Here is a 27798-nt window from a genome sequence, read left to right on the forward strand (position 1 = left end):
GTTCTGGTTCAAGAAATCCATCCATCCATCCATCATCTTTCCCTGCTTTATCTTATTCAGGGTCATTTTGCTGGAGCCAATCATAGCACACAATAGGTGAGCGGCGGGGGTACACCATGGAAAGGTTGCCAGTGTGTCATAGGGCTGACACATACGAACAGATGACCAAATCACACCACCTGTGTTTGGACTCTGTGAGGAAACTGGGGCACCTGGAGGAAATCTGGGTCAAGAAGTGGGGTAATAATCAAAGAGGTCACATGTGCAAAGGAATGCACATCATGGATTTACTAGTGCAACTCGCTGTGGTTTGGTATATTTGTGATTGATTTCAAAACACTGACATGCTCTTGTCCCCTAAAAACACAGATCACAGGCTGTGAAGTAACACACACGCACACAAGCAGAAGCTTGACAAAGACATTAAAACAGGATGAATAATGGAACTTTTGTTCTACTCAAGGGCCTGCAAGGATTTTATGAATCAAGCAGAAGTAGGCTAACCCATTTTCAGAGCAGATTGAACACATCTATTCTCAGTTTTTCATTGAAGACCATAATAGGTCAACTTGCTGGAAGGTTATGTTTTTTTTTAATGCAGAATTTCATGTAATCCCTAGGCTTGATTATTTTCTAGCTTTAATGGTAAAAGTGTTTTTAGGTGATGACTTACTATGTGCATATGTGTCCATACAGAACAGCCCCTTCTCATGTGTACCTGATAATTCAACCAGAATGCATAATATTTTTGTGCATCATCAATATTATGCATTTAGTTCAGTTGTACACTCTTCATACTAATGGCTTTGTCAGGTCACACCTGCTCACTTGACGAAGCTTCATCCCTTCTTTACATCTGTAAATTGTATATCTGTGTTTACATCACCTGGTCAGTTAATGACATTTTCACTACATACCACTACATAACCTGAATAACCCGAATCACCTTTTTTTAAATGTGTAAAATATTACAGATTGCAACTTTAATTGGTTAAATAATTTTTGCTTTATTAAACTTACATATCAGGTGTAATGCTTACTGCTTCCCAATTGTGGGACTTATATTTGTTTTATTTTAATAAATTAACAAAGAAATTGTTTTTCTGCTGCAGAGCTGGCCTTGATTTTTACAGTGAACAAACAAAACCCCCAGAGAAATCTGACCATGGACACCAAAAGTTTGTTTGATAAAATCATAGAGAACTAGAGTGAGGCAGGGGTGTTATGCTGTGCCACCATCAGATGGCAGTAGAACTGAATCCCTTCAACTTCAATAAGGCCCATCATGGCACATCGCCCAAAAAATGCCTATAAAAATGCAAAAAAAAATGCCTGTTTGTTTGGTACACACACAGTAGCTAAAATGAATCGAGTCTCATATTACAGCCCTGCAATACATTTTACCTTCATGAAGGTTATAACGTTTAGTTTTTGTTTTAGAGAGGTGTGGATTCAACTTTATGTTTATTTTAGAGGCTTGTGGTTCTATTGAATTGTATGGCATTATACTGAGAAAACGTTTATACTATTTTGTCCAACCAATTTATATGAATTTTGATATTCCTATTTATTCATGTAGTTACTTATTTCTTAAATATAGTCATTGCCATATACTGTATATAAAGACATCTTGATGGTTATATACTAGATTTTATTATTATGTCTCTACTGTAACCGACACATCGACCAGTAGGTGGCGGTAATGAACCATAAACGTTGAATGTCGACAGCATCCCGAAAATCCAACGAAGAAGACCAACACCCAGGTTCAGTCAGGAGCAGGAGTTACGTTACAAGTAGGCTGTATGTTTCAGTCACTGGGATAAACAAGGTAGGTAATCAAGATATATCACTCTTCTGTTTGAGACGAATATCTTTATGAAACTAGATCGTTGTAATCTGGCTCGCTAAGTATGCTAGTTAACAACTTTTCCTGCTTGAGTTGACTGACATTAACCTAGTAACGTTAGCAGAAAACCTACTGGGGGCTAACGTTAGGTTAGCTTAGCCAGTTTTTAAATTCTCCTAACCAGGGCTGCTTGTTAGCAAATGTTATTTTATCCCATACATGCCTTTACGTCTCTATCGATCTGTACGAGCTCGTTATAACGTTGTAACGCTAGTTGTCATTAACCGTTTGTCTGGTTAAATGTGTGTCAGAGTAACGTTAACGTCCCACACCGCATTCAAACAAGTAATTGTTAATTATTTGCCAAATATTATTTTTAAAGTACTCGTCCGTAATATGTCTTACTAATGTTTTAGCGGGGTTACGCTAGCCTCATGTTTCCCTTTCTCTCCTCAGGTTCCAGCTGTGTGCCGTCTGTACAGAATTACAGGAAACACCTTCACATAACATTAAAGCTTTGCCCCGATGGTGCCAGGAACCCAGTAGAAAACTATAAGGGGGACTGTAGCCAGTACCCTGACTGGGCAGTCCAGATCTTTTGTTTTCCACTGGAGACAAATGGTTTTGAGTCATGGATCAAGGTGTTGTGGACAGTCCAGTTATCCTTGTCATCAAGGCACCCAACCAGAAGTATGATGACCAGACCATCAACTGTTACCAGAACTGGACTGTGGAGAAACTCAAAGCACACCTGTCAGATGTATACCCAAGCAAACCTGTGAGTATTTTCCCCCAGTCCACTTTAAGCAGTTGAGATGAAAACATGAATGATGTATTAATGCCAGTGCTTATTTCTATGCCTCTCCTACTTGTCTCTGTCATCCAAACCTGCTGATCACCATTGTTGAATCACAAGGAAGAGCTACATCCTGTGTGCTGTGTTTTTTTTTGCCTGTATTGGGCAGATTGGCCACATAGTGTGACAGGAAGCATGTGGTGAGAGAGAAACTGATGAGGTGAACATGTAATGTCCCCAGCCCGACACAAACTGTTAACATCAGTTGTATGGTATGCACAGTCAGCTGGGCCACCAGGATGTCCCCACGTGGGTTTAAACTGTTGACGTTTTCTGGTTTTAACTTCTCTTGCTGTTTGAATTCTGCTAAGCTCCCTCTGTCATTCACATTACTGTTAAAAGTGACACAGACCATTAACCTTGATCCACTCATTGAAGTGAAAGAAGTTGCAGTCACAGCCTTCGAATCTGCACACTTGATGGCACAGTGAAAGGAAGGCGTTTAGATTCCTGCCGTATTGTGCTGCTAATCTGAAATGGCTCCCTTTCCTCTCTGCTCAGGACTGATGCAATCATTGTAAACACACAGGGGCATGCTGCTGCCTTGTAGAGTTGCAGAGTAACCCCTGTAAGGGCTGCACTTTTGTTTGTGTAATTTAGCAGACATTAACTGTGGCATATTTAACAATGAGACAGCTTGAACCTACAATGAAAGGTTCTCAGTTGCAAGTTGGCCAGGATTTAATGTAGGCTATTTAAGTTCCTGAATGGTTGTACAATGAGTGTAGGCTTTAAGAAGACACACTCTGACCTTGTTGTACTGCCAGTTTAATCCACTGTTAAGACCCACTTATCCCGATTGAGGTTACTATGATCTCATCCTCATTACTCACTCACACAAAATCTCTGCCTTTTGGTGTCGTGATCTACATTTCCGAGCTTGTTATTTTCCTGCTTATTGTTGTGTTGCTGTTGTTGACATTGTTGTCAGTATTAACTAGAAGTGTTTAAGAAGGGCAAACAAAATGAAGTAAACTGTTTACATTTTTGCTGATATACAATTCTCTCCTTTGACCCCATTATCATTTTAATTTTGGATTTTTAGAGCTCCAAAGACCAGAGGCTGGTGTATTCTGGGAAGCTGCTTTTGGATCACTTTACCTTAAAAGATGTGCTCAGAAAGGTAAGCTCTCTCTGTTGCAGATTTCATAGTTATTAGAGTGGTTCTGGTTTAATAATTCTAAAGCTAACAAGACGCACAGGGAAGACCCTTTCCTGTTTTAACATGACAATGCCCCCCTGCACAAAGTGAGGTCTGTAAAGATATGGTTTTCTCAGTCAGTGTGGTCTGGAGTAACTTGACTGGCCTGCACAAAGCTCTGACCTCAACACCATTCAACAGCTTGCAAAATGGACTGTGAGCCCGGCCTTATCGGCCAACATCACTGGCTGACCTCACTAATTCTTTCTGATTGGGAGCAGCCAGGTTCCAAAACCTTGTGGAAAGCTTTCCCAGAAGAGTGGAGGCTGTTATAGCAACATCGTAGCTATGGTTTTGGAAAGAGGTGTTCAGTTACATAGGGATGTGATGTTCAGGTGTCCACACTGAGTTTGCTTATGCATGGAGGTTTGAATATTTTCTTGCTTTGAAGTGTTTTGATGAATCAAAATGTGTTAAATTTGAAACACACACCTGACAGGTTAAAACTGGCATATTTACGCACCATGACAGGCTCCTACAAGTATAATACATATAAATAACCTTGTGCAACATGTAAATGGTATTGTCAGATAGACAAACATGCTATCCATGCTAAAGTGTGATGGGTGGCATTGCAGCTCCCAATAAGAAAACATTAATGAAGAGGAGTATTGCCACCATACTGAGAGAGTTTATTTTGATCTTTATTTTATGTTTTATTCTTTGAATTGATTAGACTTGTTTTATTCCCCAATTTGCTGCTTGTTTTGCACCTCAGGGCCACAGCAATATTTGCCATCAAAGTAATCTCAGGTTTTCTTGTAAGTGCGTGGATTTTATTGAGAAAATCGATTGAGCATGTTGTTGTGTATTTATCAGTACAACATTTACCAATATTGCGCAGATATTATGAATATAACTGTTATTTGTAATTCTTCTTCTTAAAGCAAATGTCCAAAAAGTAGATTTAGAAATGTTTTTTAAGTGTTATGTATTGGTTTAATGTTCCACTGTACACCCATGAAGTTTAAAAGTTTTTTTTTTCAAACATGCAGTACTTGGACTCTGTTTGATAATGAGCTGTATTGGCTTCTACAGCAGGATGAGTACCATATGCTCCATCTGGTGTGTGCCTCACGAACCCCTCCCAGCTCCCCGAAGCCCCCCCGCAGCCGCGGTAACAAGCCTCAGGAGAACACGGCTGGTCCCACGGTGGGTCAGCCACACACTCTTCACACCTTTCTGTTCATTTCATCATCGGCACATTTCCTTTCATCATCCAGCTCACTGCTGTGATCTACACCTCCCTGAGGATTTAAAAAAACTTTCTTCCAAGATGGACCATGAACCATTACTAATATTCAGAACTTATTTTTTTGGTTCCAGCCACTTCCAAACTCTAATCGTCCTTCCACTGGTCAACATAGCCAGTCACCTACAGGAGAGAGCAGTGATGGACTCAGACAGCGAACTGGACCCTTCCCTGACCACCATATGTATACACAATTTATGCACAGGTAAGCTTTTGGACTGGTGAAACTGTGAGAAATACTGCGGTTCGGAGTTAAAGGGTATTTTAATAAGCCCACTACAGCAACTAAAGATCTTTAGAACATAAAATTTAACTTTAAGGGGATAATTCCAGACTTACAGATAAGTTATCAAATACACTTGTGCCTTAAGCCCCTTTAATACATGCACCTCATTATGTAAATGTGACAATAAGTTAACATGTTGGTCTCATATCTGAATTAGAATCTAAGTTGCTTTTGTGTTCAAGTCACGACGACAATCAGTTTATAACTTATGAAACACTGAGAATGAGCTGAATTAACATTGTTAAAGCGATTCTTCTCAAGCCAGATCAGTCAATGAAAAGGACTTTTTATCCCCTTTGCCACGAGGAGGCAAAGAGTTAAAAAAAAATCATGAATATCCAGGAAAAGGCTTATATATAGCAGGGAATTAAATGAGAGTCTCAAATTAACGTCTTGTCATGCTTGTGCACTGTGGGGCATTATAAAATATGCAGCAAGATTCTCTATCTAATAAATAAGGAAATGGATGAGGGAAATTATTAGGGGATTCACTGTGAGGAGCAGGCGAGCATCCCTCGCGCTCACAGTGGACATTAATTTAAGCTTTAACGGAAAAATCATTTTTAAAACCCATCAGTGATGCAGCCGGTGAGAGAGCAGAAAACTCGCATGAGCTTTGCTGCTCTCTCATAGAAAAGTCCTATCACATCTGAATGAAGCCGTAAGGAACATTAACATAAAAGACAGTTATGTCTGAATGAGAAGCCGAGTTGTTTCGTATTCCATGTCTATTGGGTTGAAATAATTTGTTTGATTAGTTTTGGTTAAAGTTTATTTGCCAGTGCAAAGTTAGATTTTCTGTACATCTCAGCCAAAGGTTCATGTTGCTATTAGACGTGTTTCTTGATTAGAAAATTACCTCGGCTGTCAGTTGATGCCATAGCTGTTAATAACTCATCTTAAACAAATCTTAAGTCTAATGTATCTACAATCAAAAACATATAGTAGGTGTGTGTGTGTGTGTGTGTGTGTGTGTGTGTGTGTGTGTGTGTTTGAGTGGTAGGTCAAATGTTACTTTTCCTGTAATGCATTGTCTCTATTTCCAGCTGGAATCAGTTCTCCACACAGTCGACTCCTCCCACAAACATGCCCGCTTATTACAACCCAATGACGCTAATGTGGTGGCAGCAGTTGTACGCCCGGCAGTACTACATGCATTAGTAAGTCCCTACATGTTTCTGGTGAATGTTTATAGAGCGTTGTTTAGGAAGCAAACAGTGTTACCATCTCTTATCGTCTCTGTGTCTCTCTCTGCCTCCAGTCAGTTACTGGCTGCCTCCTCTCAACACCTCAGGCCAGACCAGCCCCCCACTCAGTCTAACCAGCCCGATCCTCTGAGCCAGCGACCTCAGGCGGACCGCCGTGGCAACCCGGAAGTCCAGATGAACGCCCAGGGAGGGGAGATCCTGAACGAGGAGGAGCTGAACCGGGATTGGCTGGACTTGGTGTACACAATTTCACGTGCTGCGATCTTACTCAGTGTAGTCTACTTCTATTCCTCCTTCAGTCGGTTTGTCATGGTGATGATGGCCATGCTGGTGCTCTACCTGTGAGTTATGCTGCTGTTTATTGATTTGGCACTTTGGGCTTTTGGTTAATATTGTACGACATGCCATCCACCTCCCATACCGATAGAGGGGCACTTGTCTGCAACTACATCAAAGCTCTTTATTTAAAGGCATTGATGCATCTAAGTGTTTAGTGTTAAGGTCACATGATTATTGTAAATGCTTATTCAGAGGGATTTCAGCCTGAGAAGAAACTCATTTTGACAAAAACACATTGTGGTCAAACTCAATCTAATTTCATATTGACAATCAACAGGAGTTTAAACTATTGCAATAGATTGCCTACTCGTATTACTACTACATATTACTACAGTCATTTATTCAGTAAAAGCCAAGCATTTGCAGGTTACACATGATTAGTTTCTCTTTATCATAACATGGAAAGTTGGTCAAAATTAGGCATTTTGAAGCCATTACTTTGGGCTCTGGGAACTTGTGAAGGCATTTGTTATCATTTTCACCTAAGAGCCTAAACAGCTCACGGATTGCTCAAAAGTATGATTAATAATAAATGGATAATGATAATAATTGTTAGTGGCAGTGTGTAAAAACATTTGTAATGTCACTTTGTTTCTGTCCACAGGCATCAGGCCGGCTGGTTTCCGTTCAACCTGGAGAATGAGCTCCTCCAGCTTCCTGGAGACAGAGCCAATCAGGACGACATGGAGGGAGAGCTACAAAACCACGACTTACAAGAAATGGTAGCCGTCTCTCATCCATCTCAGCTTTACCAAGAACATTACCCAGGGATGATGGGTTTTTAATCTGTAGCAATGATCGTGTCTGCAGTACAAGTCGTTCACTAAAGTACCAGTTTCCAGATATGTACAGTTCCAATACTAATACATCAAAACGAGAATAAGCCTCCCCATCTTGTTTAGAATACAACTTAGATGCATTGAGTAGCTGAGTCAAAGTGACAAGTAGGGCTGGAACGAGTAAATTAATCTATTTTCATAATCATTTAAGCAATTTATTAAGCATAAATGCCAAACATCTGCTGTGTCTCAAGGTGAGGATTATATCATTGTAAATTGACTATTTTTGTGCTTTAGATTGTCTGTCCCACAAAAAAATGGCAATTTAAAGATGTCACCATGGGCTATGGGATATTATGGTGCGCTACTTTCTGACATTTTATAACTTAAACAATTAATTGTAAAAAATAATACATCGATTATTTAATCAGTCAAGACATAAATGAAAACACCACAATCACATTTTATCTTCCAGGGTATCTTCATCAGGGAACAAAATGGACTCTGGCTCCTTTTAAAATGCTTTATCTGCATATGATAAGTCTGAATTGGTCAGACATTGAGAGTAACTTTGCATTAGGGTGCTATTGCTCAAGTTTACAAATCTAATTTCACCGTCAAATATGTCACATGCTGTAGTCTCATCTGGTGCGCTGCATGGTAGTGTGAAACATACAGTGTCCTTTTATATCTTGACTTTGTCCCGTATAGGAAGGAGCGATGGACGACGGCTCGGATGATGATGGGGAAAGTGGAGAGGAAGGAGCAGAAGATCCAAACAGTGTCCCCCACACGGGCTTCCTGTCCTCCACGTGGTCATTCATCATAACCTTCTTCATGTCACTCATCCCAGAGGGGCCGCCAAACGCTGCTAACTGAGCCACGAGCCGCCACGGTTCTCCACAGGAACACAGTCTTTCTTTAAGAGGGGGACAAATGTCCTACCTGCTTAGGGAAGCTGTTTCCGTTGCAATGCAGTGTTGTAGTTTCCCAGTAGTCTACTTTACTACATATCTAAGACTTTGAGCCAAAACACACAAATGACGGATTTAAAAAGAGAAAGATGGCCACTTCATGTGGAGGTTTTTTTTGTTTGTCTACACAAAGACAAAAAACTGTCAGGAACATTAGTTTTACTTTTACTGCCTTGTAAACATAGTCAAAATAATAATAGCCAATGCATTGTTTCTGTTATTTATAAAATAAGGACAGCGCAAGAAAAATAATACAGCGCTACTTGTGTTTAACAACCTGAATCTCTTTTAATTTTCTTTGTAAGAAGCTGCAATATTGGTTGAAATAGTTTTGTTTGAATTGTAATGTTTGTTTTTGTAATGGTGGTTGTATCCAAATAAGACTTTTAAGAGAGCCACTTAAGTCCAAAAGCTGACCTTCAGTGAATAATCCTGAACCATGTACAGTAGCGCCTGTGATAACTTACATGAGTGATTTTGACGTGAGAGTTCATAAAATGTGTGCGAACACATTGTGTACTGTGTTGAAGTGTGTCCCTGAGTGATGTTGGCTACAGACGTGTGATTTATACTAAAGTGAAATGATGTACCACCATTGAAAGAGTTGAGTGAGGAAGAAGAACTGATTTTCAGTTCAATGGAATGGAATAAACAGTATGTCTGTTGTTGGGATTTAAGTCATGTGGCATCGAGCGGACAAGAGACACTCAAATAAATAAAGCACTGCCACAATTCATGTAGGACAAAATGTACACCTCTTGAGTTTGTGAAAATGGCTGCTGCTGTTACCTTTAACATGTTGTGTACCAATAATAATATTCATGTTTATTAAACCTTCATTCATGGTAACGTAGTCGTGTTTTTAGATTTATCTTTTTCTCCAGATTCTCACTTAAGCAAACAGCAATGTGCCGATTTAACTGAGCCAAATAAAGACAACGTCCTTAATTCTTATAGTAGGTGGCCCTTAGAAACATAACTTAGAGTTGTTGTATTTGATTGGGCTTTGAAAGGATACTCTTTACAATGTACTATATTGTGTTGCAAAGACTGGGTGGAAGATCTGGTACACAACATGGATGTGTGGAAAAAATAGTCAAATATTGAGTCTTCTGAGTCGACGACTTTATTTATGGACTTGACTTTACTCTGGTCCGGAAGCACGGAGATGGAGCCAGAGCTGCGCCTGGATTAGAGCACATGCTGCGCAAGTATAATGAGCAATCAAGAGCCTCAAACAAATTAAATAGATGTGATTACAACAGTCATATTCAACAGTGCATAAGTATAATAAAATGCTGACATCACCATTGAAGTGAAATTTTGGGCACAATTTAATTTCTTAGAATTGTTAAAAAGTGAAGTGAACATTATCTCATGCTGACGCACTTCCCATTGTAGCTTAATTAAAGAAGTGATTGTTATTCCTCTTGTTACTCTCAACGTACATCGTTAAACTAAGGCCAATTAGTCGACCCTTTAGTCTATATGGGTAAAACCTTTTACAAGCAATCAAGGTGACACAGAAAGTCTAAATTGAGGCAATGCAAGTGTGAAAGTGATGCATTAGTGAGCCTGCAGTGCTCAGCTGTGGTGTGTGAGACAGACCTCTGCTGCCACCTTTTGTCTTAAACACTAAAAACACCAACAGGCTTGTTATAAATGTAAACCCTTGTCTATACACCAAGCTACTAACATTTTCCTCTTTTATCCTTGAGGCCCCATCAGTTTTGACTCTAGCTCAACCAACACCGATGTCAATATTTAAGAGATCCGACGACGAAATATAGGCCAATAATAATCACATAACAAACATTTTTGATTAGGACCCCCTTACAGTTTTAGTTTCTAAATGACCTCAAACATGTCTTTGATCTCTGGCATTTTTCAGTTCATTACAGTGTCTTATTATGTAATGGCCAACATCTGATATACCAATGTATGTGCGATGAGCTAAAATAGGAGATATCAGCCTGGCTAATGAATTGGTCCTGCTGTAGTTTTGACTGTAATTAGTAATTATACAGACATAACTTTTATACTTGGCTTTAAGATGAAAAAAATGTGATGGGAGAAAGACCACCTGAAAACTACCGAAAACTCAAGACTCAAGAAGTATGAGCATCGTTTCCTATAAAGCTCACAGAATGATTTAAATGACGACAGAAGAAAATCACCATGTATTCACTTTTATTGCTTTGCACCAATCGGCAATGACAGAAAAGTCATCATTCAAGCTAACAACAGGATGCTATGTGCTTCACTGATGTTATGTGTCTGTACATCAGGACAAATGCATTTTTACTAAGTGTTGTTGGAGTGATGATGGAGGGTATATATATATATATATATATAGAAACTGATGTCATGTGAAAATATTTTTCATCAAAATAAACCACATTATGAAATGGTAAGTACTTAGTTGGTGGATGTTTACTCTATTGTGATGATTCCACTGATCGGACAACTCACATCTTCATATCAAATGGTACGTGTGTGCGAGGAAACAACTTAATAGATGTTTGGCAAAAATGTCATTGATTTCATTTTTGATGTTGACAGTACAATCGTTTTACATTCACCAATCATTCAAAAAACCAGTACCTTAATATTGATTACAGAGCTTTTATGTCGTGAGCAAATACTAGAGCCGTAGAACACACACACAGACAGAAACAGTATCTAGAGTTACATTTGTAGATGGAAGATAAATTGAGTTACATCGTTTGAGTCGGTGGCTCAGGCTATGACTTTCACACAGACGTGGAATAACACTACGACAGACGTTAAGCCTCTGCAAAATGAGCTGTGTACTGGTTCACTCTTGATAAGTAATGATCTGTCTTTGGCATTTGTGTGCCACCATGTGTGTACCTGTACATCTGTTCTGAACACTTAAACTATCAGCACAAGACTTGCACATAAAGAGCTTCGACAAGGCACGTAAGCTATAGTCCGTATAGTCACTCTAGCTACACACAGACAGAGTCCATGAAAACAGACACAAAAATCTAATTTCACAAATTATTCTTTGCCTGAATATTAGCTAGGTTCATGAGTCCATACATTGCACAGTATGGGATACTTATTGCTAAAACACGACTGCACAAAATAAGAACAACTTAATATAATATAATAGTTTTTACATTTACTGTAGAAATATTTTGCATAAAATGATTTGCAACGCTGAACATACCAAATGATCACACACACACACACACATCCACACAAACGCACTATTACCAACAATAATACATACAGTATAAAAACAGGTGCAACTGGGGTCACGAATATTCTCTTTTATATTTTGCACTTTACTATATTTTATGATTTACAGCATTTATTAAAATAGTTGTGATACCAGCGATGAATACAGTGGACAGTTAATTAACACTGCCTTGTGACAAAAGAATAAAGTGATCACAGTCAGAAATCGTTCAAGATTCCTGAGTTGTTTAACTGACATTTGAACAACAGCTCTATAGATACGGTGGGAGGAGGAGTAACCTTTTTATTAACACACTATAATCCATTTTAAGTAAGAAACTATACTGGCAAAGTGCTTACTGTACAGTACAGACTTCATATGGCCTCTGAAGTAGGTTGTCTATAATGTTACAAATGAAAAGAACACAGTATACATACATACTGATATTTCTATAACATCACATACAATGTGAACAGTGAGGTTTACAGTGAAAACAAATGACCAACTTATGAGCAGCAATATCAATACTGAGTGTCTCCCTTCAGGCAGGAGAGATGAGTCATGAGCTAAGTCTAAAAAGATGTATGCAGTAGTAGTGTGGCGTAGTATCTATTTGAATGTACCTCTGTTTTGGTTTGTGTCATTTGCTGTGCCAGACTAATTATGAAATAGAATCAGCTGGCACCAACAGTACCTGAATGGCTTTAATAAAATTTGTTTTGAAGCTGGTGTACTTAGATGAAGGGTCTTCATCCGACCTAAATACATGGAAACAAACAGTGCAGGACAGCTCATGGTGCATGAGCTACAGAGAACCCAAAATGTACAGTACTATGACCAGCTAAAACAATGACAGTAAAATCTAAATTAAAATATACAGTGGGTTAAAAGTATCATTTTATTTACGCAGTCCAAGATCCCCACCGGCGAGGGCCCTTCCTTTGGCATCTGTGGATTTAGTCGGTGATAAGTTGCTAGATTAAGAGAGTTCCCAAACAGTGAGGGTCGGTGGGCAGTAACAGAAGAATTCCTTCATTCCTCGGAGATGTGCGCTCTACAGTACATCATGGCAGCCATTTGTATATGTGCTGCATACTTCAAGACTTGAGTGGAGTAGGACTCACAGCCCTGGGGGAGCTCGCCCGCTGCCCTGAAGAAGGGAACACTGCAGGCAGGTTGTGCTGCTCCAGTTCTATGGCCCCCTTTGCCACTAAGATGGTGTTGTGTGGGAGAAGGTCTCAGGAGGGAATGAGGGCGTCCCTTTATCACAGGAAGGTCTCAGCGGTGGAACCCCCTCCTGGTGTATCTGGGCTGACGTCTACTCTAACACAGGCCACCTTCTCCTGGCTGTTATAAAGAGAGGAGGAAGATGGAGACAAGATGAGCGCTTGTGCAAATTTATGGTGTGGAGAGAAACTGCAAATGTGAGATTTTTATCAGATAGAGGAGTGATAGTGCTCAATTACCAATACTAGATGGGATTTTACCACCTACAGTACACCTTGTTGATGACAGGGCTCATGTGAGGACTGTTAAAATATGGAGCTCTTAATTGGGAAAATCCTAGATAAAACTTGTCAACTTTTGTACATTTGTTTTTTAAGATTTATACAGTCAAACTAGTGTGATTAATTACATTTTGTAATAAAAGTACTCCTTTCAACATCCTCAAATGAACAGTTTAAGGAGCTAAACCAGACAAGAATGAAGCCTTATCTTTGCTTGCACAGATTTAGACTGTGATACCCAACACTCAAGACTGCATTTTCTATGGACTTATACTTAAAAGTACCAGACTATAATTCTGATTTAATTTAATTTACATTTTCAAAATCCTGCTTTAAATATTAAACTGATCTCCTGCCTTCCAGGCAGCAATAAGTTTCAGTCTATTTCACTACAGTATGAACATAATCTTGAGTCTTAAAACTTGCTTAACAGAGAACATTTAGACATCTTTTTGGTCAACATTATATTTACATATTAAAGTAAAGCAGTTGGGAGCAGGGGCTCTGGAAAACTCCAGGAGATGGCATAGCTACCTTCCACTACGCTTCACAGGTTGGGCACATGACTCTGCACTCGAGTTCACTGCTTTCCACGCTGCTGTTTTGGCCATTTCATCAGAGATATTTACGACCAAGGGGTCAGAATCAGAACTACATGCCAAAATGCAAACACACACACAAACACAAAAAGAAGACAGGCATGTAGACATCAAATCAGCGGGAGAGTGCAGGACAGTTCAAACAAGCAGACACAAACATGCATATAAATATAGATTAAAACAAATTAACAGCACAAAGTGGCTGACCAGACAGTACAGTATGATCCATGTTATCATGTATCAAGAAAGGTGAGCCTTTTGCATTAGAGGCAAAAGTTATTTGTAATGAGCTGTTGGCGTACACGTTATTGTTTAGTTAGACAAAGACAGGATTAGACAAACATTTTACCACAGACCATCTACCCTCAAAATCAAAAGAGAACACAGCAACACACAAAGCAGTGTGTTTTAAAGCCGGTGTTTCTGTTTTTTTTTAAATAGCTGAGGACTGACAGTTTAGGCCATGCGCTAACTGTATCAGTGAGCAGGGTTAGAACACAGCCATGTGGGTCAGATGTTTTGCATCAGACACACAGCCCTGCTACCTCTTCTTCCATTGGGAGGTTGTGGGTCACTAGTCCTATTCTGTATGATCTGTTCAAGATGGACATAATAACACACAGCTGACTACCAGTGTCATTATTACCATTCCAGGTTGTACATGATGACATGATGCATCAGAAAACGTGATTGATATGAACTACATCTACATGTTTTCTTCAAGTTTCTGGACTGGTTTTCTGAATCATATCAGCCATAAAGACACTGATTAGGGAGGATGAAAATCTTTTGGGAACTATTTACATTAAGTGTGGTCCATAAAGCATTTTAAGGAATCATAAAAATGTATTTTGCTGCCTCTTAAGAGTCAGACTATAAAATAATAAAATGATGAGATTGTTGGTGTGATACACTACTGCATACTTAAAAATAGAATACACTTGATGCCTCACTAAGCATTTGCAATAAAAAGCTGATTTTCCCATAATTGGGCATCAAAGTGTGCTTTATGGGATGCATCACTCACCTCCCTGAGAGCGTCTTCACTGGGATGTTGAGCAGGTTCGAGCCTTCAAAGCTGACCTTCAGTCCCCTCTCTTCGTCCTGCAGTCTCGACTCTTCTTCCTAAATGAAAACAGTATTAGAGGCCTCACAAAATAGACTGCAGTGAGGCTTCACACTGGTACAACACTGGTATGGGGTTACTACTGTCATTTTCATATCATCTTATACATGTCCTTTTTAACAGCTGACTTGAGTGTATGTGTTTATGTCAGTTCAGTGTGGGACTGCAAGTACAAAAGGCACTATTGTGTGTTTGAACATTTACTGATCTAGAACACACGCATTTTGTAAGTTTGAGCATTAAGCAAAAAAACGGTTTGCTTTTTCTGTAACTAAAGACAAAGTCTGAGTGAATCCAGTTTTGATTTTCTCCGATTTGGAAGTTGCGATACCAAAACACGTAACATGAAAAGGCGGCTACAGTCAACCCAAAAAAAGAAAACATGAAATGACTTTTACCAGCTTTTCTCGAGCTTTCTTTTTCTTGTCGTCCTCTTTCTTCTTCTTGCTTTCTGGCATCAAGTCATCCAACCAGCTCAGCTCTCTCTTGGTGAAAAAAAAGTCTAGAAGCTTTCGGATAAAGACCAGCGCCAGAACCTGGAGACACATAGACAAAGAACCTATTATCATAGATTTAACATCACAAAATACCATCAAAATGTAGTAAAAAAAGAATAAAACTACATTTATTACACCGATGAAAATAAGATGCTAAATATTTTCGCCTGACACCACAATGAACATTAATTATATATCATGGTGATATTCAAAATTGTATTTACTCCTATTACAGCTGAAACACGCTCTACTGTGTTGTTACACTTGACAGTGGTACATCTTGAGTAAGTGAGGCTGAATCTGTATCTTTGTCTTTAAAATATCATGTAGCTGTGAAGCGACAGTCGTTGAGTTTTGAGGTCATTACCATCATGGGAAACACAACAGCTGCTGCAGAGGCCTTGATGACCCACAGCAGCACCAAACAGGTGAGCTGCACCAGGGTGAAGATATGGACCTTCCACAGCGGCACATAGCGCAGATAGATCAGATCGGGCTGGTGCTTGGCAGGCATGCCGAACAGCTTGATTCTGTCAAAGAACTACAGAGAAAATTAGTGGAAAAAGGCTCAGTGAGAGAGATAAGAAATGCAAATAATAATGGCTGCAGAGACGAGGGGTGACGAGGAAAGGGGAAAATTCAATACATTATTCAGAAGAGGGAGCACATTTAACAAAAGCTTTTAAGGATTCTGAGTTACGATCAAAGGTTTGGAACTAAAAGTGGCAAACTTATCTTTAGTAACAGCTCATGACTGCAATTCTGTTCAGAATAAAACGGCATATTATCTTCAAAAGACCAGCAGAGTAGAGTCTTACTTGAATGCCTTTGAGCGAAGAGACACCCATGTAGAGAAAGACTCCATACAGGACTGGCATAGGAATAAACTGTAAAGAGCAGAAGTGAAGCGGCAGAGTATAAACGATTCAACTTATACTTCAGCAAAGCAAAGGCTAACATGGCAATTGCTGCACTAGGACAAATGAAGACATGTGCAACGTATTTAATAAGTATATCACCCCCACGGCACATGTTAGCAACTTAGATTAACTTCTCATTTAGGATGATTTAAAATGTGAGTTCAGTGAGGAAGTCATTTCTTTTTCCAAGTATTATTCCAACGTTTCCTGTATCTCACCTTGAGCGCTGAGGTCATGAAAACAGAACAACCCATGAGGACAAAGATCATGAATCCAGTGACTCGCTGCTCTCGGATGCCCAGAAACTTGGGCTGTTCTCCTGGAGCGGAGCAGCCAGACTCCACCTTCAGGCTGTTAACGTGGGAGATGGAGAGGACTGTTGCAGCCACGAACCACGGCAGGCCCATAATGGAGCACACACCCAGCATAATTGCCACTATCAGCAAGTCCAGGTGATAGCCACAGCCTTTCTGTAGGATACACAGGGAGACAAGAGACAGCAGGTACATGTGAGAGCAAGCTAAGCAGTAATGTGTTTGTCCCTGCAGAGCTCATGTACTCCTTAAGTAAAAATAGAATTACAGAAAACATGAAAGCATGAAAAATGTAATTTGGCCATCCATACTTTGATAAATGAGTTTCAAATGCTTTCCTTGGATTTTCAAGGTGGACTGAATTTATTTTTAAAATAGTAGCCTTGTAAAACCGTGAGGCCTAAAAATACTACAGAAAAAAGCTGAAAACACAAAAAATATAATTTTTATGTATTCGTTTAACAGTTTAACTCCTGTTAAAACTCATGTAACCTTATACTGACATGCTATGTTACTGTGGAATAATTGTCATTTCCCAGATGTGTTTTCTTTGTAAAAAAACGCAAACTAGCATTCAGGATGAAACCAATGTCCAGGAGAACCATTCAGATTCTGCTGTATTTATGAGTTTGCAGTGCGGGAGCCATAGTAAACTTGGTACATTAATACATTTGTTTAAATATCAACATAAATTCATAAAAATTAAAATCATGTGTAACTCTAAGATATAACAAAGCCAAAAGTAAATCTCCACAGGCAGGTCTGACCTTGAGCTTGTGCTCCTTGCGGTTGATGATGACTGCAGTAATCTGCTGGTCCATAAAGATGAGGATGGTGCAGAGCAGAGCAGGAAGTGCCGCCACCAGCAGCGTCCACCAGGGATTTTCTCCTAAGGGGTCCATCAGCCAGCCTCGGTTCTTTGAAGTTGGCTGCAGGGAGAAGGCAGTAATGGGCTACAGTTAGTATATTAGACAGTACTACATTTAGACCTTTGCTTACAAAAGAAAACCCTTACAGAGGGTGTAATTATGTGTAATGTCACCTTGTCATTTGAACATTCATGCATAAAGATGGGCAGACATGCTGGAATAGATGCCTACCTCAAAGCGGTCAGGGACATTAAGTTTAGGAGAGGGGATCCCCATTAGGTAGTCCACCATCACCATGATCATGATGGTTATAAACACAGCAAAGTCGCTGATAGTGGATCGCACCTACGCAACATACAAACACACATACAAGTTATATTCATTTCGCATTTATTTAGGAATTACAGCTGAGCATGCATGTTATTTTTTACTCATAGACAGCCACAAATAGAAGCTGCTCCAATACAACCACAGTCTTTGTTGAGATCCACCAAAGTACAGTATTACATTTGTGCTGACAGTAAAAGCATAAAACAATTCATACAATACCAGCACCTGCCTACACAGAACACCAAGTGATAACAGATTAGCTGCTACTGTGTGGGAGGATGCAAGAAGACCTTTTCTTTCTGTACATGAGACTGCTCCTGCATACTAATGACTGACACAATGTAAACATTTACATAGTGTGAGAAGCTTTTAGCTAGATCTACACACTACTGCATGCTCAGAGATGTAGAAAAAAACACCTTATTATATACCATATTCTAACCAGTAATATTTGTGTGTTGATTGTGGTGTTTACAGTTGTTTGTCTGTGGTGTTTACAATAGTATATCACAAGAGCACAAAACAAATCTAGCAAACATCTCACCTTTGTGGGAAAATATCTCTCTGTCTTGAACTGCTTAAGGAAGGAAGACAGGAAGAAGGTGGTGAAGAAGAGGATAATGGACCAGAAAAGAACATCTGGGATGTATGGCCCATGATGACCGCAGGCAGGACCCACAAACTCTCCATGGAGTATCTTACACATCTAGAGAAAAAGGAGTATTAGGTTAGTACTGTAATATGAATTTTGATAAGCTGTTCCAGTATTGACCAGTTATATTGGTAGCAGGGTGTTTGTCATGTTTATAGAAGTAGTTGCAGTTGTTGCATTAGTGTTAATGTGATATTGGCTGGGGATGTCTGTTTGCTCAACACATCCTACACATGTGAGTGTGGGGGGATCCCTGCATATGACAATGGAGATCACTGTGTGCTGGTCTCACCGAAACATTGAGCCTGCTCCATGGGATAGAGTCTGGGCTGTATCCTGTCTGGTTCCACTCCTGTATGAGTTGATCAGAAGCATTGGCTGGTGAAGAGCACTGACACCTGGGGGCAAGAGAAGAAATTCAAAGCAAAGTATATATGGTGTGAAAAAGAGTTGGGTTCATGTTAAAGTTAATTAAAAACAGACTGCAGCCAAACTGCTAACATCAGCTGCTTTTAAATCAGTTATTTTGCAAGGGGGTCATTTTCATTTCAGCTCTAGGGAAGACATGTACTGGGAACAGCTCAAGCCTCTACAATTACAGTTTTCAGCAGTGTGTTCTTAATGGGATACTCTTTATGTGCATAATACAGTACTTTATGTATCCCTTTGGCACTTAATGTGACATCCTCACCTGAAGAGTGTATTAAACATAGACATGTTAGCTCTAATTAATTGCACATTAGCAATGATTATGTACTAAAAATAACTCAGAATAATCATTAAAGAATGATTTCACAGACTGAATGCATTACTAAATGAATAAATATTCATAATTCAACTGTACATAAAGATGCTGAACACAGTCAAACAGATAAATCACTTCTAGTCACAAAAACGTAGAAGTGTCTTGGTTTCTGGAGATGGTTATTTTGGCTCTTGGTTGGGGTCTAATAGAGAAAATATTTCGACATCTGACTACAAAAGGACAAATGACATATTTAAGCATCCAAACAGGATTTCAGGGTTTCCCACAGAGAACTGATAAGCTGAAGTGGTTGTCATTCAACAAGATGATAACTTTGTTTTCAGTTACTAGACTACTGCTCTATTTGCAATGGCCATGTTCACTTGATGCGCAACAATAACAAAACGTTAAGGATGCCCCATATCCTGCTGATTCATTTGAACAACTAAATATAATGCAACTTATATGCAATATTGTGAAGCTGGAACTTGAGAGTGGTAAGCTATATAATATTAGTTATCAAGGAATTTTATAGTTTATTCCTCTAATCCTTTAAACAAGAGATCAACTAAAAACATTAATAATATGAAACTTAAAATGAAAAAAGTAACTGAAATATCAGTACTCACGAATACAGAGTAAGGTTGTCCAAGTTGTTGTGCATGTTCACAGGGTAGTGTTCTCCCAGGTGAAAGAGCTTCTCTAGAGCCTCGTAGATGAAGATGATGCAGATGAGTGCAGCGAAGGCCTCCTCTGTGAATCGGGTGATGTAGCAGACCAGGGAGCTAGCGTCTGTGGCCACCAGGAGCAGACACAGGAAGGCTGTCCACAGACCAATGCTGGTCCGCAGCGACAGGTAGGACAGGCCGTAGTCACTGGGAAAGATAGACAAAGGTGACATGAGGGAGAATGGATACACGTGCAAATTAGGGCCCATTAGACTATTGGATCAATAAGAAAATCAATTAACCCATTTAATCCCACCGGTCACAATAGTGACCGTAAAAAAATGTTTCATTTCTAAGGCTATAAAAATGTTACCGAATGATCTATCAATGCATTTCCAGCAAATATTGAAATAAGAAAGGGTCTCAATGAAATATGTGCAGTGTCACATGTTTACTGTAAATTGTCACATGACCAAAGTATGTTAACATAAAGATAGGACATAGATTTTTGGTACATATCATGTTTAAGGTGTCTAGTATTGATGTATGCATTTGCAATTACTCAACTTTGTTCAATGTGGTCATAGAACTCACAAACATGTCACCGGCAACAATAGTGACCGGTGGGATAACCCATTGTATCTAAATGCTAATACACATAGGCTAACTGTTCTACCTAACTTTCTGCTGCTACCTACCTTTCTACCTAACTTTACACACACAGACACAGACACACACACACACACACACACGCACACACAAATACACACACACACACACACACACACACACACACACACACAAGCTGCATAGGTCAAATAGGCCTATATTCAGTCTGTCCAATGGTTGATACAACACATTATCCCACCGGTCACAATTGTGACCGATCATAAAACACACTTTTTCACACACTTTTCCATGAAAATTTCTGAAAATTATGATTGATTGTTTCAAAGGGCTACTAATGACACATGATTTGGATATTTTTGTGTCTGGGAAAAATTTGGGAATAAATGGGTTAACTAAAAAACAAAATGCTGTGCACTATGCAAACTATTTAGTCCTATCAATATTTTGACTATTTCACAATGTCACAGCAAAAGCAAACTTGCTTGAACTTACTTGCAGAACTTGAAGAGGATCTTCTCAAACACTAAAACAGGGCCTGTGCTGCCCAGAATAGTGAGGGGCTGGCCTGCGAAGAGGGAGTACGCCACTCCTGTCAGTGAGGCCCCAAATAGAGACTCTATGGCACTCTGTAGACACAGAGGAGAGGGAGGGAGGGCATGAGAAAGGGAGGATGGGGGAGGTGAAACCATTCAAAGGAGGATAGAGAGGGAAAGGCTGAAGGAGAAAAAAGAAAGTTGAAGAAGAGACCCCCAACCAGAGCGCAGAGAGTATTGATTAAACAGACATTCTGGACTGCGTCTGAGAGGCTAGATAAACTGTTTGAATGTTTCCACCCTGCTGACTTGTCCGAAGTCATATCTCTGTTTAGCCCTCGCCTGCTGAGTTTACTCAGATGCATCACACACACCAGCACACAGACTGCGCCTATGCCAACAGTCCCTGTCCTAGTAAGGACAAGTGGGTAAAAAGGAGAGAGAGGCAAACACAGAGAGAGAGAGGGAGCGATAAAAAAAGAGACTCTATATAGAATAGCTTGCAGTGTGATAACAGATTTGTGCATGGGAGGCTGAATAATCATCATATCCTATTTTGGACAGTGATTTAAGACCTCACAGTGAAAGACATCCACACAAATGAGTATGTAATAGTACGGTGAAGTGGGTGAAAGATTATGGTGATTTTTCTTGACACACTAAATGACCTGCTTAAAAAAAGAAAAGATGAAATAGGGTAGTCAGAAAATGAGTTCTTCCTTGAGAAACAGTAGTGATGACTATGACTGAGATGGACTCTCTGTAGATCATCACATCTGCATTTAACCCCCATACCATGTACTGTATGTTCGTACACAAACATAGATAAATGTTAAATGTCATGGTATAAGAAAGCATTCTTGTTGCACGCAGTGTTTGAGTAAAACATCTTTAGACTGTCTTACATCAGATGATTTCTTTGCTTTAACTTGAGAATTCTAGGGAACTTGAGGTTTCACTGTCAAGCAGTCACAATACTAGGACAACATCCATTTTAAGTGCTACAAACATCATATATGTACGCACGTATGATAGCCTAATGGTACTAGGTTCTGTATATCTCATTTGGTACAACATGGCACTTAAAGAACCAGGCGTTAGGGGTTTGATCCCCACTGGGTTCATGAAAAGCACTGACTTTAAAGTGCCAAGCTTTTGTACTCACAATGTTGCCTTTTGTTGCCTCCCCAAGCAAACCTCCAAATGTGATGACAGGAGACATGCAGGCGCAGTAGAGGAACAGGATGGAGGCTAGACACTGCAGACTGAGGGAGTCCCTGATGTCGCTCCAGTAGAACGGTAGCTTCCGCTTGACGTCCAGGACCAGACCCCCAAATATCCTGGAAGTTTAATGTTGATGAATTTTCAAGTGGTAGTGCAAGATAATATTATATAACAATAACTGTGATATGGTAAACATCATTAATAATACATCAGTGAGTTAAGTAAGGGGAATGGGAAGTCAAGTGAACAAAATTAATTTAGAGTTACATAAACTCCATTAATGTGATGCAGTTATTCATCCATCATTCCAATGAGATTATTTCAGAAATTAAATAAGATAAAAAACTGTGCAAAGGCAAGAGCGGTCTAGATAACTGTGGGTTATCATTTTTAATATTCACTTCATAATCATTAATGCAAAGTGGTTCCGCTGGTCTCTTAACACTATCACCCTGTAAATTGCCATTCTTATTATGTGTTCTTTCATTTAACAGACTCTTCCTGTTGTTCTTTTTATAGTTGGAATCATTTAAATGCATTCATTTATTTATATTCATTTAAGAGTTTGTTAATATAAGGTGATTGACACTGTAATTTTGTAGTAATGGTTACTTACTAGGTGTTGAGGCCTTTTCTACAATTAACTGGCAAAGAGTGCTTTTATGTTCCTTGTTGTTTGCTTGAACACTGGCAGTGTTAATGCTGAGGTAGTGTCATGAGCTTTCGAGTGTGCATCTTTATAATATTCAACCCCCAAACCTAGATGGCACAATGATCTTGCTGACTGAGTCCAATATATTTGTAGTTTGTCTTCATGCACATACTGTACAGAATTACTCCTTGCCCATCCAGCCTTCTTCTCTCTATTTCTGCCTCTCTTTACTTGGCTTTGAGAGATTCCTTTTCCCACCTTGTATACCTTCTTTTCTTTTCTCTGACACCTGCCCAATTGCTCTGCTGTGAGGTCTTCTTTAATTTTCCCCCCACACCTCTGGAATAACCTATTGCCTGCCTCCACAACCCCTGCAGTCTCTTCTTTACAGCCCCTGTTTGTGATGGCTTTTTTACATTAGCTTCTTGCACTTCCTTACACTCCTCTGTCCCCCAGTCGCTCCCTCATAGCATGAGCCTTTTATAGTAGTGGTGAAAAGGAGAGTGAATCTGTAAATAATACAGTGCCTACCAACTGATGTGTATGTGTGCAGAGTGTCTGTCTGAGGGTTCAAATAAACACATTCTCCTCACTGTGTGGCCCGGACTCTAAAGTGCTAGCATGAGTTATCAGCATCTGAGGTTCACAGAGTACAGTAGAGATGTATCTGCTAAAGCACATAGTAGTGTTGAGTTCATAAAATGTCACATTTCTTAAATGTTCAAATTAGTCTACATTAATGATATGTGGGGAACCTTATAGAAAGAATTCCAAAAGCTTTTACTGAATACTTCTCACTTCTGCAGCCGCAAATAAGTCTAACTAAATTAATACACAAGTAACTCAAGAGGATAAAATGAGGTCTTAAGTCTCTGCAATGAGTTTTCTCCTGCAGCTCTTGTTAACAACAACCTGTCTCAACATAATCAACATGATATATTAAAACATGCCTACTTGTGCTAATGAAGTTGTTAACTGAACTAGGACACGTTTTACTGATCAAATATTTCTTTGTCAACATATTTGCGCAACACAAGTGATATTAATATAGATTACTAGAGTAAGTAAGGTCCAATAACCATTTAAAGTCAATGATGTGCCAAAAAAAATGTGCTAAACTCACCTTCCGGTCCTCTGCAGCTCAGGCCCTGCGTGATGGTCCTCCTCCTTTTCCAGCTCTCCAGCTGGAGACGCTGTGCCATTAGGCTGGGACGGTCTCTTCCTCTTCATCTGTCAAATATCATATATAATATATAATATAGTTACATGCATTCAATTCCTTGGCTGCCATGATGCTTTAAATCCATAAGGGGGCACTCTCAGTGTGGTTATAGTGGTAGGAAGTAAAGTATGACATACAGAAACACACATAGAGAAAAGTCAGTGAAGTCAATAAAAACTTCTAGGTTACAGTTTGTGAGACCAGACTTATGTGAGGTGTGCGTACGATGTTAGTATGCTGGTTATTGGTTAGTATGCAGCTGGGAAATAATCTGTGCACCAATACCTCCCAGGCAAATTTCTGTTTGTTGTGTTGATGTTTGTTGCACATGGTAATTTAAGTGATTGTCAAATGTCTGTAAAACACAATACGAATTCAGTTTAAAACAAAAACACACCTTTGTATGCATTATTCGCCAATCTTTGACAGAGAGAATCACTAACCTGAGATGGGACATTCTTGGGGGGCTCAATCCGGATTGTGGGGTCCCATTCTCCAGGAGGCAAGACAGTCACTTGATCGAGAAACTCGTCTATCCCCGAAAGGAGATCTGTTCGGTCTTTAGCCTTGTATGCCACATCGTGGAAAATCTACAAAATGAACATTATTAGGTTATAACTAAGATGTTCAATTGTTCACAGCAAGGCCAAGAATTCACCACATGTTCAAGCAGAGGGTAGTGTACCAAATGTACCGATGCATCTTAAATCCCCAAAAATCCAACTGAACCAGATAATATTTTGATACAGTTTTAGGACACGTTAAAAAAACGTCATCTTTCTTTCTCTCACCTCATCCGTCATTAGTGTGGCCATGGATCTGCCAATCTCATGGTACTGGGGCCCTTTGCCATGAGGACCCAAAAGCAGGAAAAGAAACCTTTGAACAAGACAAATAATCATTAAATACACCATGAAACACTGACCTATTTTATTCACTTAAAAAGGTACCCTGTGGCATTTTCTTGTAAACAGTTAAATCAACATTCATTGTTTCTCACTAAAATGCACGTGTGTGTATCCTTAAGGTCTAATAAACATGTTGAATGCATTTCCTTTCTCATAAAACTTTTGCAAAGCCAATTTTTAAAATATATTTTGATACCTTCATTGTTTACATCCATGTTTACATCCATCCAACTAACTTCTTCCCTGCCTTTGACACATTTCTATGTTTCTTGGTGTGTTACCGCCATGATTAGTCTTGATTAGTGAAATAGAGGGAAAGCAGGAATATGTATGGCATCACCAACGTGCTCATGCACCATGCTTTGGCCAAATTTAAACTGTTTTTCCCCACTATATGAAAACATTTGTGTTTGTAAGTACAAAAGAAAGCCAAAGTTGTCTCTCCATTTTCTGAAGCCACAATTTTGTGGTGTGTAATGAGTATTAGAGCTTCACAGGACTACTTTATGGCTATAGACTTTTAGTCTTGTTACTTAATAGATTACGAACATGCACAGTAAATCCCCAGGTTACATTAGTCCCATGTGAATAGGGTTTTTATAAATGACTTTGTCAGTTTGCTTTAGATTGCGTATAATAATTTGTATAATAATTTGTCAGAGTTGGCGACTTTTATTGAATATCAAATGTTTGGAATAAACGTCTCTCATGATATCAGTCATTTCCTTATTGTACCTCGTGGGCACAGGAACCTCTGTGAGGCCTGTGATAAGGACTGCAGGGGACAGTCGTACAAAGGCAATTATGGGCTTCTCCAGGAAGTCCACTTCTCCCACCAGTACGTTGGAAGCTTCAGCACCTGGAGGAATCTTTTTCATGAAATTCATGTCCACCTGAAACCAATGGAACCAATGAAATTGAAGAATCAGATATAGGGTCAAATACTAATAATAAACAGATGGAAAACAGACAGAAAGGCGAGAAAGAATGAGGGACAAGTTTACAAGGACATACATGCAAACAGAGATGAAGAAGTACAGTGTATGTAAGAGATGGCAGCAGGTCGTTTGGATGCTATGATAACGAATGAAAGGTAGGGTAAGTTAGTAGCTACATAAACAACTACAAGGTACTGAGCAAAGATTGTCTGTTGCTGTGAAACATTTCTTATCATGTCTCTTATGTGCAATGCTGAATACAGATCTGAGCATGGCATTTCTTTATCCCTGTGTAGAAAAAACTGTGCCTTCATCCCTCTTTTGTATCCTCTGACTCATATAAACACTGCACCTTATTTTTTGGCAGTCATAATGGATGATTTTATAATGATATCAACGCATGGCAGCCAGCCATTTTATTTAATGGATGGGGAACTACAAAATGGTAGGATTAATGGAGGCCATGCGAGGGAGGACTTCTCGAAACTAAACACACTTACATAACTATGTAAGACTTTTACTTTGATGATCAATTTTTAGTCCATTACTCCATACAGGTGGAGCAATGAGCCCAGAAGAATAGGGCTGATGGGTATGTGATGGTGGCTATCATACAGGCAGTTTTCAACTCAAACCACTGAAATGTCTGTGAAAGTCCAGAAACTGAGGCAACACTGACACTCATGGGCCCTTCCACCACGATGGACTGTTTCTGTGCTCAGTACTGTGGTTAGTTTACCTTGCTGAAGTCGACACTGCTGCTTTCTCTACTGACCCCTACTTTGGATGGCCTTCTCTCCACCGCCTTGTTGCCATCCAGGTTGTTTGGGACAGAGTTCGGAGACACCAGTGGTCCTGGGAGGGACAGGGCGAGAGGAAGGGCAGGAGAGAGAAAGCAGTGATGGACACTGTGTAAGTATTTGGGAGGCAAAGACTGGTAAAGAATAGCAGCGTGGTTCACCATGACATGCCATTTGCTATGCCATTATTAAATCAAATTTATTTTTAAATTTGAAGAACTGGAAAAAAAGTTCAAGGTATTTTCATCTGGCCGCTACGAGAAGCAATTTCAAGGCATCTTACTTATGGTCAGGGGTAAGCAAACAAACCTGACACAACATCCTGAACTGCTTCCCACACAGGTTTGAGATGCAATGCTACAGGTTTAAAAAAAAGTGTTGTTTTTGTGTGATATTTACATTCTGTTTTTACAATATAAACAACTATAAATTTTACTTTATAACTTTATATTTTACATTATCAAAAAGCAACTCTGAATCCAGGTAGTAAATTGCTGTGCCACCCCAGGTCAAGATTATCATCTATTAGGTGTCTAAAATGAAACCCATAGTACTTGCAGGACAGGAGTTGGCATCCATCGTTCTGATCAATGGCTGATTGAAATACAACAGACAGGCGATCAAGCTGATATTACACAAAGCAACTGAAATGTTTGCCATTTAATATTTCACATTTTTGGCTGCAAGTGAAATTATTTCTTCCACCACAAC

At 39.4% G+C, this 27798-nt stretch overlaps 2 protein-coding genes across 2 annotated transcripts in view; one reads left to right on the forward strand and one right to left on the reverse strand.

Moving 5' to 3' along the window:
* The first annotated feature begins 1778 nt into the window (after positions 1-1778).
* Positions 1779-9583, forward strand: LOC139298883 (homocysteine-responsive endoplasmic reticulum-resident ubiquitin-like domain member 2 protein). The gene is made up of 9 exons (XM_070921694.1): positions 1779-1831; positions 2306-2627; positions 3751-3828; positions 4945-5058; positions 5233-5363; positions 6491-6604; positions 6706-6993; positions 7596-7713; positions 8482-9583. Exons 2-9 carry the CDS (start codon positions 2481-2483, stop codon positions 8647-8649), a joined length of 1158 nt encoding a protein of 385 aa, XP_070777795.1. The 5' UTR covers positions 1779-1831; positions 2306-2480; the 3' UTR covers positions 8650-9583.
* A 3585-nt stretch (positions 9584-13168) lies between these two features.
* LOC139299479 (sodium bicarbonate cotransporter 3-like) overlaps positions 13169-27798 on the reverse strand; it is a 36402-nt gene continuing 21772 nt past the window's right edge. Inside the window, exons 8-26 of the mRNA XM_070922388.1 lie at positions 27027-27142; positions 26085-26242; positions 25233-25320; positions 24885-25031; positions 24343-24449; positions 22509-22683; positions 21303-21436; positions 20142-20387; positions 19060-19165; positions 18660-18821; positions 18017-18130; positions 17684-17845; positions 16821-17072; positions 16501-16569; positions 16050-16223; positions 15584-15721; positions 15087-15184; positions 13995-14111; positions 13169-13299 (exon numbers count right to left, since the gene is read on the reverse strand). Coding sequence (XP_070778489.1) covers positions 13218-13299; positions 13995-14111; positions 15087-15184; positions 15584-15721; positions 16050-16223; positions 16501-16569; positions 16821-17072; positions 17684-17845; positions 18017-18130; positions 18660-18821; positions 19060-19165; positions 20142-20387; positions 21303-21436; positions 22509-22683; positions 24343-24449; positions 24885-25031; positions 25233-25320; positions 26085-26242; positions 27027-27142 — 2645 coding nt within the window. The 3' untranslated portion in view covers positions 13169-13217. The remainder of the gene's footprint in view (positions 13300-13994; positions 14112-15086; positions 15185-15583; positions 15722-16049; positions 16224-16500; positions 16570-16820; positions 17073-17683; positions 17846-18016; positions 18131-18659; positions 18822-19059; positions 19166-20141; positions 20388-21302; positions 21437-22508; positions 22684-24342; positions 24450-24884; positions 25032-25232; positions 25321-26084; positions 26243-27026; positions 27143-27798) is intronic.

Source organism: Enoplosus armatus, chromosome 16 (assembly GCF_043641665.1).
Source record: "Enoplosus armatus isolate fEnoArm2 chromosome 16, fEnoArm2.hap1, whole genome shotgun sequence".
Lineage (NCBI taxonomy): Eukaryota > Metazoa > Chordata > Actinopteri > Centrarchiformes > Enoplosidae > Enoplosus > Enoplosus armatus.

What these genes read in the sequence shown, in the direction of transcription:
- LOC139298883 (XM_070921694.1), top strand. Translation starts at nt 2,481, where the DNA reads ATGGATCAAGGTGTTGTGGACAGTCCAGTTATCCTTGTCATCAAGGCA. An exon ending in ATGTATACCCAAGCAAACCT is followed by an intron (nt 2,628 to 3,750) that starts GTGAGTATTTTC and finishes TTGGATTTTTAG; the next exon opens with AGCTCCAAAGACCAGAGGCT. An exon ending in AGAACACGGCTGGTCCCACG is followed by an intron (nt 5,059 to 5,232) that starts GTGGGTCAGCCA and finishes TTTTGGTTCCAG; the next exon opens with CCACTTCCAAACTCTAATCG.